Below are 15,337 nucleotides of genomic sequence, written 5' to 3'. Positions count from 1 at the left end.
TTATCATTAAAACTGGGAGAAATGTTTTGGAAAATAATTTATTTGCCAAAAATTGCAGTTTTCGATCAATTGAAATTGTTTGGGAATTTGGGTCAAAGTCAGCAAAAAGTTTCATCTGAAAAAATGGGGGGAAAAATCCAAAAAAGTCAAAATGTTTCAATATTTTTCTAAATAAAACATTTGGACTTTTCACTTCCACAAGACATTTCATTTAGTAATTTAGCTAGATTTAACCAAAATAAAAATACCCAAAAAAGGTTAAAAAAACCCCACACAAAACCAAAATGAAACATTCCATTTTGGATCAAATTAAATGAGTCTTTCAAACTGAAACAATGTTTTGTTTCTTTCAGTGAGAAAAAACAAAAGAGTGTTCATTTGGGTTGATCTGAAATTATTTGTTTTTCCGGTTTGGCCACTAAACCGAAAAATCAGTTATTCACTCTGCTCTGATTATCATTCACCCCCTTTGTATCTCTGAGTTCCATGTTTAATTGCTTATTTTAATCAGGGTATGGCATACTCACAGGTTCTTTGAAGCCCTTATTATCTATTTGACTCTAATATGATTTATTTTTGATGATAACTCCGATTGTCACACCAAGATACATCTTCCTCCCATGACAGGAGAGGAGACACTACCAAGATTAAGCCACTCCTGCACAGCTCTGTTCTGTGTGTGCCTCAGCTTTTCAGGAGCCAGCTGTTCAACTGAGAAGCAGCTGACAGCTGGTGCAATGCTCCTCAAAGGATTTACTTTCCACACTACTACCCAGAGCAATTTGGCCTGCTTATAGTAAGAGAGCTTCATCTGAAGAAAGCAGAAGAATCTGTTTTTGCTGCACACACAGCTTCTGTTGCCTCCTAACAGGTGGCACAAGGGTCTATCTCATCTCCTCCCTGCTGAGCAACAGGATTGAAGTAGAAAGGTGATATTACCATTGTAAATGGCATTAGTGAGACCATTACTAACATAGTGTATCCAGTTCTGGTATCCACACTTTGAAAAGGATGTTGACAAACTAGAAAGGCTTCCAAAAAGATCTATAAGAATGATCTGGAAAGGTCTGGAAAACCTGCCATAGAATGAGATACTAAGGAAACTCAATCTATTTCATTTATCCTGTGTTACGCAGAAGGTCAAACTCGATGCCCCTTCTGGTTCTAAAATCTATGAATGATTGGCCATAGACTTTTTCATCTCTAGGATGCAATCAGTGGAGTAGAGCAGGATCAAAGTGAAAGCTGCAGAAAACATGACTGCAAGTCACCAGTGGCCTATGGTTTGTATACTGAGTAATAAGGCTCTAGGGACATAAGACTCTTACAAAACAATATTTTTGCTACAGTCATAAAAGTCACTTCTATCAGCATAGGCTATGGAAATAATTACCTAATAATACTATGCCTAAAACATATATGTTAATTATGAAATTAAAGTATGCCGGATCTATAAAGATCCCTGCATCTAGTATCTTGTTAAAGTAAAATAATGTGCAATAGTTTCAAAGGACTTTTTATTTGAAGGACTTTGATTTAGAAAGATACTATACTGATTTAGTTAAGTCAAGCAATTTAAAAATTTAAGGTAAGAAACTGTGAATGCATTTGTTCTTAATTATAAATTGCATTTCTGTCTCCTGCTCATAGTGCCATCTTGCTCCTAAATAACTTTACTGACTTTTACAAATGTTGATTACCCAGCAGCTCCCACTGATGTCAAGAGGAGCTGTATATTACTTAGCACTTTTGAAAATCTGACCATTTATTTAGCAGCCTAAGGAATTGTCTACACAAGAAAGATTCTCTGGAATAAGGCACAGTAGAGTGTGAATGCAAAGTGCAATAGCCATTCTGGAATAACTCCCTCTTTTTCTGGTTTATTATAAGAGACTTCCAAAGTGGAATAAACTAAATCAGAAAAAGGCAGAATAACAATGTCCACATGGCAGCTTTTCTAGAATAGCTATTGTGGAATAGTTCATTCTGCAATAGCTATTCTGGTCAATTTCCCCATGTACACAAACCCTAAATCATGTAACAAGTCAGACTGAAGTGACTAAACTAGATGTTTGGACCTGTATCAGTCGCTATCCTGCTTTTTTTTGCTACATTCCATAGGTCCTTTCTGTCTCTTGCTAACTCCCTGATTTCTACTGGTATTTCTGTTGGTAAAGCAGTAAAATGCAGCATCTAAGTGGTGGAGAAGAAATGTATGATAGTGGTTGTTAAAGCGCAGGACTGGGAGTCAGGCAGTTTGAGTATTATCCCTGGATGTGCTATTGACTTGCTGTGTGATTTGGGGTAAGTACTTATCCTCTGTGGGTCAGCCTTGGCCCTCCCTCCCCTGCCTCTGGACCATGCAATTGATTCTCATTTAAAATTCTCTGGATGGGGAAGAGAAAGAAAGAGAGTTGGGCCCTCTGCCTTCTGTAAGTAACGATACCCACACTTCCCCAGACTCACAGAGCTCTTGTGAGACTGAAATCATTAGTGTTTCTAAAGCATTGTATGATCCTATGAGGAAGGCCATATACGAGTGCAGAGTAGTAATATTATTGTGTTTATTTAATACATTTTCCACTGATAACATTGAAAGTACATGTGAGTAAATATACCTGAAACTGATAATGTTTGAAAAATATACAAATTACTTCCATGTTGTGTAACTTGAGTTTTAATCTGTCAAAGAGTCACATTTCATATAGAGTTGAAATTGTAAAGAAAAATATCTACTGAGTATTAGCTCTTTATTAGGCAAACACTAAATTGTCTGCTAGGGCAGGTACAGTAAACAGTGGAAAGGAAGTTAATTAACATCCCAAAAGCAGCCTTTTACTACATTTCCCTGAGGGAGAAGGATGCAACCTGGTTTCAAAGAGGCTTATTGTGTATACATTCCTTTACAGGAATTTTGTAGATCAGTGAAACTGTAGAGGAAACTGGAACCTGCCTGGTGTAACCAACACAGGAACTATAATGGGAAATGATTTGGGAGAAAACAGAAAAGAGTCAGACCAATATCCCCTGGCTAAAGATACTGGAGGGATACCATTTTGTGAGGGAAATGGTATGATAAGTAAAGCTATGATATTAAAAAGGTGCTGCAGGGCAATGATGAATTAGGCTCACAGTGTCTGGTGCTTTAGCCAACCTGGTAAAAATGCAGGGGACTGCCGCAAGCAGCGAGTCTATTAATTAACAACAATCCACATGGTTTCATGAAAAATAAGTCTTCTCAAGTGAACCTGATATCACAAGTCTGGATAAATGTGCTGATATAATATACTTGGGCTTTTGTAAAACATTCTATCTAGTACTACATGGCATTCTGACTGAAAAACTGGCACTATTCAAGATCAATATGGCACACTTTAAATTGATTAAAAGTAGCTAATTGATATATTGGAAATGTTAATGGTGACTCTACAATGCGTGGGGGTGTTTCTAGTGCGGTCCTGGTTCTTGGCCCAACACTATTCAATATTTTTATCAATAATCTTTAAGAAAATACAAAATTGTTGTTGATAAAAGTGACAGATGATGCAAAGATTGGTGAAGTGGTAAATAAGGACATGTATATAGCTCACTAATACAGAGTGATATGGATTGCTTGTCAACTCAGCACAATCAACAATATGTTTTAATACAGCCAAATGCAAGGTAGGGTGACCATACTCCTGTTTTGACCGAGACAGTCCCTTTTTTAAGCCCTGTCCTGGCCATCTCAACTTTTTTGGCAAAAGTGGGCATTTGTCCTGTTTGCTCTTCCCAACTTGATCAGTTGGCAAGAGCAAATGGGACAAATGCCCACTTCTGTCCAAAAAAAAGGTGGTGTGCGGCGGAATGTGGATGGGGGGTGAGCGGCAACGCCAGCCCTGTGCGGTGGGGAGGCAGGGCTCAAGTGGGGGGCAGGCAGGGCTCAGGTGAGAAGCGACATCAGCCCTGCACGGGGAGTGGGGGGCCGGGCTACGGCAAGTGGCTTGGACCAGCCCCACACAGGGGATGGGGAGTTCTCAGGGTAGCCCCACGCGGTGTCCCAAAGAATGGAGGCCAGATTTACATGATGGAGGGACTGTCTTCTGGAAAGCAGAGATTCTGAAAAGGAGTTGGGGTATCACGGTAGATAACTGGGTTAACATGAGCTTTCAATTTGACGCTGTGTCTAAAAGATGTAACATGATACTTGGGTGGAATGAGGTAACTACATCCCAGCTAGATGGGAGGGAGTTCTAGGGAGATCTCAGTATGGAAAAGTTGACAAACATTGATCTACCACATAAAGTCACTATAAGATCCAGTGGCTAGAAGCTAAAGCCAGCGAAGTTCAAAATGGAAATAAAATACAAATTCTTAACAGTGGTGATAATTAATCAGTGGTCTTGTTCAGCAGTTCTCCAACTGGGGTCCGAGGTTCCTTGGGGATCCACGAGGGTACTCCAGGGGGTCCGCGAGTCATGTCTGGGGCCGCCGGCCCCTCTGATCAACTCCTCCCCCTCCCTCCCAGTGCTTCCTGCATGTTGCAGAACAGCTGTTCAGCAGCAGGCAGGAGGCGCTGGGAGGGAGGAGGAGGAGCGGGGACGGGGCGCGCTTGGGGGAGGGGGCAGAAAGAGGCGAGGAAGAGGAGGGGCAGGAGAGAAGTGCAGGTGGAAAGAGGTGGGGTGGGGCCTTGAGGGAAGGGGTGGAGTGGGGGCAGGACACCCCTGGGGAAAATTGGAAGCCAGCTTGGGGAACCGCAAAAAGTTTTAAATCAAAATGGGGGTTCTCGGGTTGCTAAAGTTTGAGAACCGCTGGTATAGTTCACACTTAGGGCTAGGTGCAGGAATCTCTGAGTTAAATGTATGTCCTGTGTTGTGCACGAGATCTGATTAGATAATCATAATAATACCTTCTGACCTTAAAATCTATTAATAAGTTAGGAATGGTACAGAGTCTTTGCAGAAGAATCTAAAATTTCTAGTACCAGCCCGACAACAATTTTAACAGTCTATGTGATCTAACCCTGACATCACAAGATTTTTGTAAAAATTACATTTGGCTGGGGGAGAGGACATTACCTTCAAATTTTGTTAGATTCCATTTCTAGCATTTGGTAATAGTTCTTTACCAAATAGTAATCAAACCTGACAGATGGGAAAGCTTAAAAACAACCCAAAACTAATATCTTAAAGTCAAAATGACAGATATTCATATGTCCGAAGCCCCTCCCTATCAACCCCAGATTTGGGATTGTGGATTGGCGCTTATTACATCACTTGAAGGTGGAGGCCAAGTCTCCCACAGGGCCCAATTCTGCATTCCACTGTGGTCCCTTTGCATTACTCTAGTGGTGCAAAGGGGTTGCAAACCCAGCAGATCTTACCAACTGGAAATTCCCTTTGCATGGAAGGAGTCTCTGGGTGGCAAAGAGGCTCTGTAACATCCCCCTTGCAGACATCATAGGGGAAATGGCAAGGAGCACAGAAATATGACTGAAGCTATATTCCAGACATCCCAGATTGCCAGAAGAGCCCTTTGGGACACAGGCAGAGGGGCATAAATAAGAGCAACCCTGAGGCTGCTCTAACTTACTCCAGGAGCCAATCTAGTGCTCTGCCAGACCCAGAACTGAGGAACCGCAAAGGTGATGCAAACATCAATCTCACCTCAAGTTATGTGCAGCTTTGCTGGGTCCAAGAATCAGGCCCACAGCATATCTGGCTTCTTAGATTTTCAGAATATTTTACTATTTTGTAGGATTACTAGTACATGAAAGGTTTCAGAATAGCAGCCTGCAAAAAGAAAAGGAGTACTTTGTTAGTCTCTAGGGTGCCACAAGTACTCTTAGTACATGAAAGGTATTAATTGCACGTAGCAGTAAATTCCAAAAACTCAAAAAATTCAGATTTTGCCCTCTCATTCTGTTGTTCTGGCACTGCCGGGTTAAGGTAAGCTTGACACACAGCTCCAGGAATGTGGTCTTCCACATTCTGAAGTTCGGAAGCCACTGCTGGTCATTCCAGGTGTCACAAAGATCCAGTCCCATAATGAAGTGCTTATTGGGTGGCCCCAAACATGCCACTCTGCTGAGTGCAGCTGCTCCACGAATAAATTCAACAGGAATGGCTGAGTGGCATCAAAGGATGGGTTCTCCTCTGGCAACTCCCTCCACCTGCAGATTCCTCTAGTCAGCACTTCAGAAACAGTGCTGCAGCTTCTCCATAGTAATAAAGAGGAGTTCTGCAGTTCAGAATTGCATTGGCACCAACTGAATTCCAACAAATGATGGATGCTCTCAGAATTCCCTCAAATGCCAATAGAAATTCCATAATATGCCCTAAAAATTGGCCACAATGCAGTGATCTTGGAAGTAATGCACAGGACTCTGGAATACCTTCCCAAACTCTCCATCATGCTGAAATCATTGGTGGTGCTGTGTGGTTACAAGTCTTGAAATGTGATGCTGTTTGTGTCTATTCATTTAAATCAATTTAAGTTGTATCAGTGCAACTTCTGCAGGCAGACAAGCCCTAGGAGATTTAATAAAATATTTCCATTGCAGCTCCCCACCCTACCCTTTTTATAGCGAATATTCTGTTATCCGCAGGATTTCACCCCATTTTTTTGTTCACACATGGAGGAATTCTGCTTTTGTTTATCAAGCCCAGAAATAGCAATTCCTCCCCCCTTCATCATTATTTGAAGCTCCTTTCTTGATGTATTCATAAGATAGAATAACTTTATACTACAAAAGAAGTCAATTTACAGTTTGAAGCAGAGTTCTCTGCACAAGCCTGCGATGTCACCTTACATTGAATGATGAGCTCTGAGGCTCATATGAAATCTAACAGGCATGTGCCAGAGAATGTTATGCTGTCTGTGTGCATGTTGGCAGAGAAACTTAGGGATGCACCTTCTGTAAGTCAGGGATTTATACCTAAATAAGGAGTGCTGCCCATCTCTCTCCTTTCCTCTCCCTCACCTGAACACCAGTGGAAAAGCAAGTAGAAAATTAGAGCAGCCAATTAACTATTAAGTGATCTTATGTTTGGAAAATCCTGAGGGAGAAAGACAGAGAGAGACATCCCAGAGGTAGTGTGGTAGCTAGGAGAAGCCTTAGCATTATGTCTCTATTGGAGTGACATCAAAAGATAGCCGAATAGGCCACAGACTACTTTTCAAAATCAAAGTATATTTATTATTACCGCTAAGCGCCAAAAATGTGCTCTAATTATTGCCAAAATAACACTGCTATTCACAATTATTCATGCACATTGCAACTTAAGTGTAACTGTAGTTTAATATATAGGACTCTGCAGTAAATACCTATATCAGAAAGTGTAAACTGCTATTTAACAATTACAAAGTAATGGTTGTGCTCTCCTAGGTGTGATGTGTACCCAATAACACCCCATCTTTAGTGCTGAGTGTAATCTATGCTAATATGAGGACATAGAAAAAATGCTTGTCAATTTCACCTTCAGCTCACATCTCCTTTCTTGTCCTTAGGCTTCTCCCTTGTATTCTCCTGACTGCAGCCCTTTATGAAACATGATGGGAGAGAACACTTTTGTCTGTCCCCTTTTGATTGAGACTCCTGAATGGAGATAAGGATCCAGACACCTTTTCCTTTTTAACTACCTCTCTTTTGAGGTTAAAAGGATTTGCTCTTTTTGGACTGGCCTGTGAGAAGTTACCAAAACCAATCTATGACTGATATAGGCTTCTTAAAATTAAACAATGTATTGAAAATAGAATGAAAATTTTAATAAAACAGAAAGATATTTGCAGAAATTATCTAGATTTTAATTGTTCATAAAATAGTTTAGATAAGGTACTCTCTGCTTAGTTACAGAATAAGAGAGGGAAAATGCATTATATTCTTAGAAATTCAGCTATTCTCTTAGATACTCTTGGACCAACAGCATGAGACATTCTCCTTTCTGTGTTGCAATGATCTGCCTGCTGTGCCAAGAGCTGTTTTCCAAATCTTTGATTGGTGATTCAATTCGTGTTAAAGAACACTATCATAACAGGGTGAGTTACATCAGAAGTTCTACAAAGTACTGGTAGATTAAGTGTAGTATCTGAAGAAAATGAAATTATCTCAGACCTCTGTACAATGTTATTGTTCCCTCTTTCTGATAATAATCCCCCCTAGTTCTGAAACAATCCCCCACCTTCTTGGCTCCAAATCCTGTTTTAAGTAATTTTGATCTTCACAAAGACAAGATGATTGAATTCTGACTTGTACTTCCATTATTCTTGGCTATAGGTGTTAAGGCTTCATAAACTTGCAGTCTGTCTGTGCCATTTTGTGTACTGGGGTTCCAAAAGACAGAAAGTATATTCCTCATTAAGGGCCTATGTTCAAAAGCACAAAGGGCAGGTAGGCACCAAACTCCCATTGAAAAATCAGTGGAAGTTGGGTGCCTGACTCCCATCTGACTCCCATCTGTGACTCAGTAGCTCACTTTACTTGGCCCTACATTTCTAAAACAACATAAACAACAAAATCTAGCATGGTCAAGAAGGGTGTTATTCAAAGTGTATTGAAAACTCAATGAGAGTTTGGTCACTGACTTAATCCTCAATCCTACAAACACTTACACTTGTACTTAATGTTATTCACTTGAGCAGTTGTAGTAGTACTCATGTGCATAAAGTTAAACACATGCATAAGTGTTTGCAGAATTGGAGCATTAAATTGGAGCAGGATCAGGCTTTTGATTTCCCTTGAAACAACCTTTGCATTTTCATAAATTTGCTTCATCACATTTTCCTGAGAAAATATAGTACACAGCCCCATCTAGCCTGTGCCCCAATTCGGCAAAGGACTTACGCATGTGCTTACCTTTAACATATTTAAGTGCTTTGCTTAAGAGGATTGGGGTTGATCATATGCCTAAAGTTAAAACATGAAACTACTCACTGCCTTCCTGAACTGTGGCCTAATTGAGAAAGTGCCTGGCAATGACTTGAATATAAATAATTGGATTTACAGTAAATATATTCTATATATTACAGAAATCACAAGCAGTAAATTAACAATACTCATTTAATTTGCCAGAAAAATATCTCAATATATAAATGCTTTAAACTGTAAAAGTCAATCCAACTTGAATTAATTTAATTATTTTTCATGGGCTTTTCATTACAACTTTGTAAAAAAATACAATATATTTCGATACTTAAACAAAGTTGTCTCAAGGGGGATTTTGTAAAAAAAACAATAAAAAATGTTTAAGATTCCAAAGCATTACCATATGTAAACTTCAATATTATAAATGCACTTATAGTATATCTCAATATATTAAAAAAAACAAATTCTTTCACTTGCTATCAAGCCCTGAATTCAATGTTCTGTTTCCCCTTTAGGAGATGATGATGGCTCTGTATCTGTAAGAATGCAACTGTAATGTCCTAAAAGAGATGCACACTCCCTGGTCAGTGATTATGTCATGAATAGAATGTAGGTCTCCTGCTCTAACCAACAGACCACATATTTTTGTCAATCTCAGCAGTTGGGCAAAGACTGAGTGGGCCTGGTAATTTAACTACTCTATTACCCACGTTTTGTCCACATTAGAGTTAAGACAGCAGCTGAGTAGTATCAAGAAGCCTGCACTGGCATAACTAAAATTGAGAGGATAGACCGACAACTTTTTTTCAGGTGCTGTCATTCTGGTACCTTTCACAAGTGCTAAGTTATTTAATTGTTACTGTTAAGCATACAATACTGATCAAAATATGCTAAGCATTTTCTAAACACGGAAAAGACAATTTATATTTTAATAAAATGAAAATAATGTTAACCTGTTCACATGGTACATGTGTCAATTTATTACATTCCCAATTAATTCTATAGATAACCTCATTCTATCTTCACTAATTGAAGGACCTAAGAAAAGTGTATCAATTAAAACAAGCACAGCCATTCTCAAAATCCAATCTGCACTTTTTTTACACTGTAGCCATTAGAGGATTGTATATGAACTCTCCTATACATTAAGATGAATTAACATCCTATGATCATTGAGGGCTAGCTGATATCCAGTATTTCCCCCGGTCATTGCTATTAACAATGAAGGGGAATTCAAAGCTAGATACCAGGTTTATGAAAGGACCCTATTTCTTAATTTCTCAGGAGCGTTAAATAGTAAAAGTGGAGTTTTTTAACAAGACTGTTATTCAACCCACTGAGAAATAGAACCGGTTTTCTAAATGCTTTCAGTGTTAGCTTTCTAGTTCAGAAAGAAAATTCTGTGCTAATAAATAACATACATATACTAGACAAATGTTCTGAGGTTTAATTAAAAGTGTAGCTGCTTATTGAATATTATTGGATCCTTATATGTAAAGGGGAAATCTTGTCCAAGTTTGCCTATTTTCTTTTCTTTACACATTTTTTGTAATAATCCCATCTTTAGGAGTTATCAGTTTAAACAGGATAATGTAGAGAAGAATGAATTAGTAAAATTGTGAGTATTTCTGACAAATATTGTGCTTATATAAAATCAGGTATTGTCATTGAGAAAAAAAACCCATAATCCCTTTCATTATCATTTCACACTTCACTGGCATTCATTTTCTAAGGACAACTAATGACTACCTTTGGCTCATCATGTCTGTATTCTATTTCAACATATTGCATTAATACAAAAAATGCTGCCTTAGAATGTTTGCTTAGCATTTGTGTCTTCAATTATATGCATTTCCCCTTGAAGAGATTTGAAAAATTACTATGCTAAAGATAATATAGTTTTATGTAAATAAAAAGCAGGAGCTACAGAATAAGAGATTCCCTAAATAGACATATTACAATGAAAGCAGCCTCTCCTTGATGATCTCGGTTTATTTCCATCAGAGTTTGGGGACAGAGTAGGAGAAAAGAAGGGTTTTTCTTAAAACAAATTAGGACAGGGAAGATGTTCAATAGTCAATTGCTTTACCAGGTTTGTCTTAGAAATGGATATCAGACACTAGAATTACACAAGAAATGACTGCCATCTTCAGGAAAGGTTCAACATTGAATCAGCATTTATTCTCTGCAAACACACGTTTATTAAAGTTGTGACGAAAAGCAAGTGTAATTCAGCAAAAAATACTTTTCCAAACCCCATATCCCTCTATACAATTAAAGAGAATGAGAAATTCCTGTACCAAATCTCAGGTTTCAGAGTAGCAGCCGTGTTAGTCTGTATCCGCAAAAAGAAAGGGAGGACTTGTGGCACCTTAGAGACTAACAAATTTATTTGAGCATAAGCTACATGCTCAAATAAATGTGTTAGTCTCTAAGGTGCCACAAGTCCTCCTTTTCTTTGTACCAAATCTGACATCGTTTCCGGCCCAATGCCCTCCTCCAGCCTCAAAGAAACAGATCTGAAACATAGGGCTTTACAGGAATTATATGTGGCATACACACAACACGGAGAAACTGCAAATTTAACTCTTTGTGAACATCCGCTGCTTTGATTTCACAACACTGTATTCATGCTGTCACCCCTGAAATTCGCCTGCATTCCTTAACGGTGGTATGTGTGTGTGAGAGAGAGCGCGCACCACACGCAATTGATACCACTACATAACCTATTAATCGTAACAAATGGGGTAGTGAGGACAAGGAGACATAGATCTCTACATCAAACAGGATAATGCTTACGCTGAATAAATCTGCGAGAACTAGAAGACGAAGATGTATTCACATCCTTACTTTGCATTCACCCTCCAAACACACCTCTGGAAGGACGTCCCTGCCTGCTCAGGCCATGGAAGCTAAAGCTGAAATGTGACAAAACCCACAAGCTCCTTTTCCCACCTCCTCACAGAGCTTCCTTCAGCTACATCAATTGCCACTCAAATCCAAATGCTGCATTTTATAAATCCGGATCGCAGGGCAGGCTCATTGGGGGGAGGGGGGGGGAGGGAGAAAAGAAAGAAAGAAGGTCATTGACGTGCATCTGTTGCTTAATAAATCGAAACGGCGCTGGAAAAGAGATACAGCCTGCGGTTCTTAACGTAGAAATCATCAACTAAACTCATCCTTCTACAAGCTTATGTCAAGAAGAAGGGAAGCAAACCCAAGCTACCAGACAACCTAGCAACCCAGACACCTGCCCGGCCCAGCTCCCACCTAGTCACCGTGCCCCCTGTCTTCCCCCAACAAGCCAGCAGAGGTGGTATCGGCCGCATTCTGCTCTCAGCGACACCGCTACAAAATGCGGAGCAAGCCCATTGATGCCCGCTGAGCTAGTCCGGCCGTGCCCCGGTGTCCCTGAGAGCACAGTATGGCCCGTCCGCCCCGCTGCCTGCCTCTCCACCACTGCACCCTGGGCTATCTCGCCGGAGTCTCGCTCCGTGGCAAAACACCATTTGCAGCCCTCAGCATCTGTCGGGTGTTTGCACTCCATGTTGACACACAAGGCTGATGCCCGGAGCAGAGCTCGCGGGTCAGGCCAAGTGGGGACAGCAATCAGCTGCGCATCAACCTGTCCGGATGCCCCAAGGTCCGGGGCTCTGGGAGGTGTGGGGGAGGGGGGATGCCCTTCCCGCTCCCAGCGCCTGCCGCATCCCCCGGACTTCCCGGGGCACCTCCCCTGCACACCCCAGGCAGGCGCGGGGGAGGGGGCAGCGGGCTGGCACTGAGAGGCTGCCGCCGGAGAACAGCATCCCTACCTCGGTGTCATAGAGCCGGAGGTCCAGCGAGTAGGGGTTGAGCAGGGACTCGTTGCGGATCTGATCCATGGCCAGCTGCACGGCGGGCAGCACGCCCCGGCCGATCTTGCTCTTCTGGTCCTCCTCCGACTGGCTGAGCGGCATCAAGCCCATGATGGAGATCGGCGTGGTGGCGTTGGGGGGCAGCCCGGCCGCCCCCCGGGAGTGTCCCCGCGCCCAGCCCAAGCACAGGAGCAGCAGCAGCATGGCAGGGCAGGCGGCGGCCGCGGCCGCGCGGGGTCTCTTCGGGGAGGGCGGCATGCTGCGGGCGGCGGCGAGGGCGCGGGCTCCCTCACGCCGGGCGCATCGCTGGGTGGCCGCTTCCCCCGGCCAGGCAAAGGGCGGCGGGGATGGGCGCGGGCAACGCCGGGGTCTGCTGCCCGCTCTGCACCGGCACCCCCGGCAATAATCCTCCTGGCAATGGCGCCTCCTCCTCCCCAGGTCCGCCCGCCGCAGCCGGCCGCGGCAAGGCGCGGAGAGAGCCCCCCAGCCCGCAGCGGCCAGAGGGGACCTGCCTCCCCTTGCGCTCAGCGCCGCAGCCGGCCCGCGCAGCCCGGCTCCGGCGCGCGGGGGGCGGCAGCCACCATAGCGGAGCCGAGGCACGGCCAAAGGGAAGGCTGAGGAGAGAAGCCCCCTCCGGCGGCCGGGCGGCGGAGGAGGGACGCGGTGCCGCGGCTGTGCCTGCGAGGTCTGGGGGAGACGCTAGTGCCGCATTCCCCTGAAGCAGCCGGCAGCCGCTCGCCCCCCCGCGGCACGCGCCCCGCGGCTCGCCGGACGGGAGAGGCGGGAAGGGACAGGCGCCCCCTTTCCTCCGGGAATCCCAGCCAGGCGGCCCCGCCGCTGCATCCACGCCGCCGCCCGCCGCCGCCGCCGCTGCTTGGGATTGTTGTCACCGGGCTTCTTCCCGCCGCACGGAATCGCTGCTGAGGAGGAGACAGCGGAGTCAGGAGATGCGGGTTTGGACACCTCCACCAGCCTATAGGAGAGAGAGCGAGCGAGCGAGCGCTTGGGGGCGGGGGGCTCGCTCCTGGCGGCTGTACTCAGTGCCTGTGAATCCGAGATGTCTTCAGGTAGAAGGCTGCGCTGCGACCATAGAGGGACATCTGGAAACGCGGGGGTGTTTGGTGTGTCGAGGCTTTTCCATGGAAGGGCTCCATTTTCAGTCCGACTTCTGGATTAGAAGGAGATCTGTGAAAGCACAAACAGGTCATTACATGCCATGACTGGTATGTTGTCTGTCTGGGTGATTAATACAGCTCCGCATATATTAGCCCCCTCCACGGAAAAATGTTTGTAATCAGCTGGCAAGAACTACCCTTCCCATTGCCCCATTCTACGATCAAAACACTCTCCACACCCTCACAGTCACTATGCAAGCCCATCCTACCAGCATACTCCACCCCATACACCCCTCCCCACACATACTGAGCACACACTAGCCCACAAATCCACAGACACACTAAGCACACAGCCTCAAACACACCCCTCCATCCCACACAAATACAACCAGCCCCCTGCCAAACACCTGGAGTGCCCGCCCACGCAATACTCCGGGCCATATGTATTCTGCCCCTGTAGAATTTGGTATTTTTCAAGAGGCCATGGAATTCACCATTTTTCTGCACTCTGGTGCCCTACAAATTCCCTTTTGTCTCCCTGCTTGCAGCTGCAACTAAATAAATGAATGTTTCAGCAGAATTTAGCGTTGTCTCGGTGGAGTTTAGAGGTTGTTGCCATAGAATTTGGTCCCATTGTGCCTCAGAGAATATGGGCCCTGTACCTATTGTAGGCATTCATTCACACCATGCAAACACTCCCCAGCCCACACTCACCTCCACATATCTCCCACCTGCACACATACTGCACACTTGATCACACCTGTACACACTATTCCATACCACTCTCACACAGGCACATTTTCCCCTGTGGAACAGAGGGACACTGTACACAGTCTCCTCCCCTGACTATATATTGCAAAGTCCCTCAACAGGGAGGCTTTAACTCAAACCACAAAGAGAGTCCAGGCAGCAATGTAGGTCTGTCTTTGTTTCTTTAGCACTGGAGGTTAACCACACAGGGAGTGATCAAAGAACACGGAGCTATGTACAACTAAATGCTTCAGACTTCTCCCTTTTTATAAATACTAATTCTTTTCCTAAAATCACCAGGGATCTCATTACAGGTTCCACATCTTTTCTCTTAAGCAAGATGTTAGCATTGGCCAATAAATCTTACTTATATCACATATGTACTGGTGCTATTGTTCTGATAAATTCGAATAACAGGAAATTACATTGATAGATTAATAATTTTAAAGCCAGAAGGGAGCCTTATAATCATCTAGCCTGACCTCCTGCATAACACAGGCCGTATAATTTTGCCCAGTAATTCCTGCATCCAGCCTATAACTTCTGGTTGAGAAAAAGTATATCTTTTCAGAGTGGTAGCCGTGTTAGTCTGTATCAGCAGAAAGAATGAGGAGTACTTGTGGCACAAGTATATCTTTTAGAAAGATATCTGATCTTAATTTGAAGACTTCAAATAATGGAGATTCCATCCCATCTCTTGGAAAGTTGTTCCAGTGGTTTATTACTCTGTTAAAAATGTGCATCTTATTTTCAGTTAGAATTTGTCTAGCTTCAGT

At 43.3% G+C, this 15,337-nt stretch overlaps 1 protein-coding gene across 2 annotated transcripts in view; it reads right to left on the bottom strand.

Annotated features, from left to right (window-relative positions):
• The window catches only part of GABBR2 (gamma-aminobutyric acid type B receptor subunit 2), an 832,666-nt gene extending 818,634 nt beyond the window's left edge, over nucleotides 1-14,032 (bottom strand). The window contains exon 1 of one of the 2 annotated variants that reach the window (XM_037893395.2): nucleotides 12,655-14,032. In XM_037893395.2, the coding sequence (XP_037749323.1) occupies nucleotides 12,655-12,954 (300 nt within the window). In that variant the 5' untranslated portion in view covers nucleotides 12,955-14,032. The remainder of the gene's footprint in view (nucleotides 1-12,654) is intronic. The other variant, XM_037893394.2, reaches the window with a different exon arrangement.
• Nucleotides 14,033-15,337: the final 1,305 nt, after the last annotated feature.

Source organism: Chelonia mydas, chromosome 2 (assembly GCF_015237465.2).
Source record: "Chelonia mydas isolate rCheMyd1 chromosome 2, rCheMyd1.pri.v2, whole genome shotgun sequence".
Lineage (NCBI taxonomy): Eukaryota > Metazoa > Chordata > Testudines > Cheloniidae > Chelonia > Chelonia mydas.
Note: the sequence above shows the minus strand (reverse complement) of the source record. Positions and strands in the feature narration are given on the sequence as shown.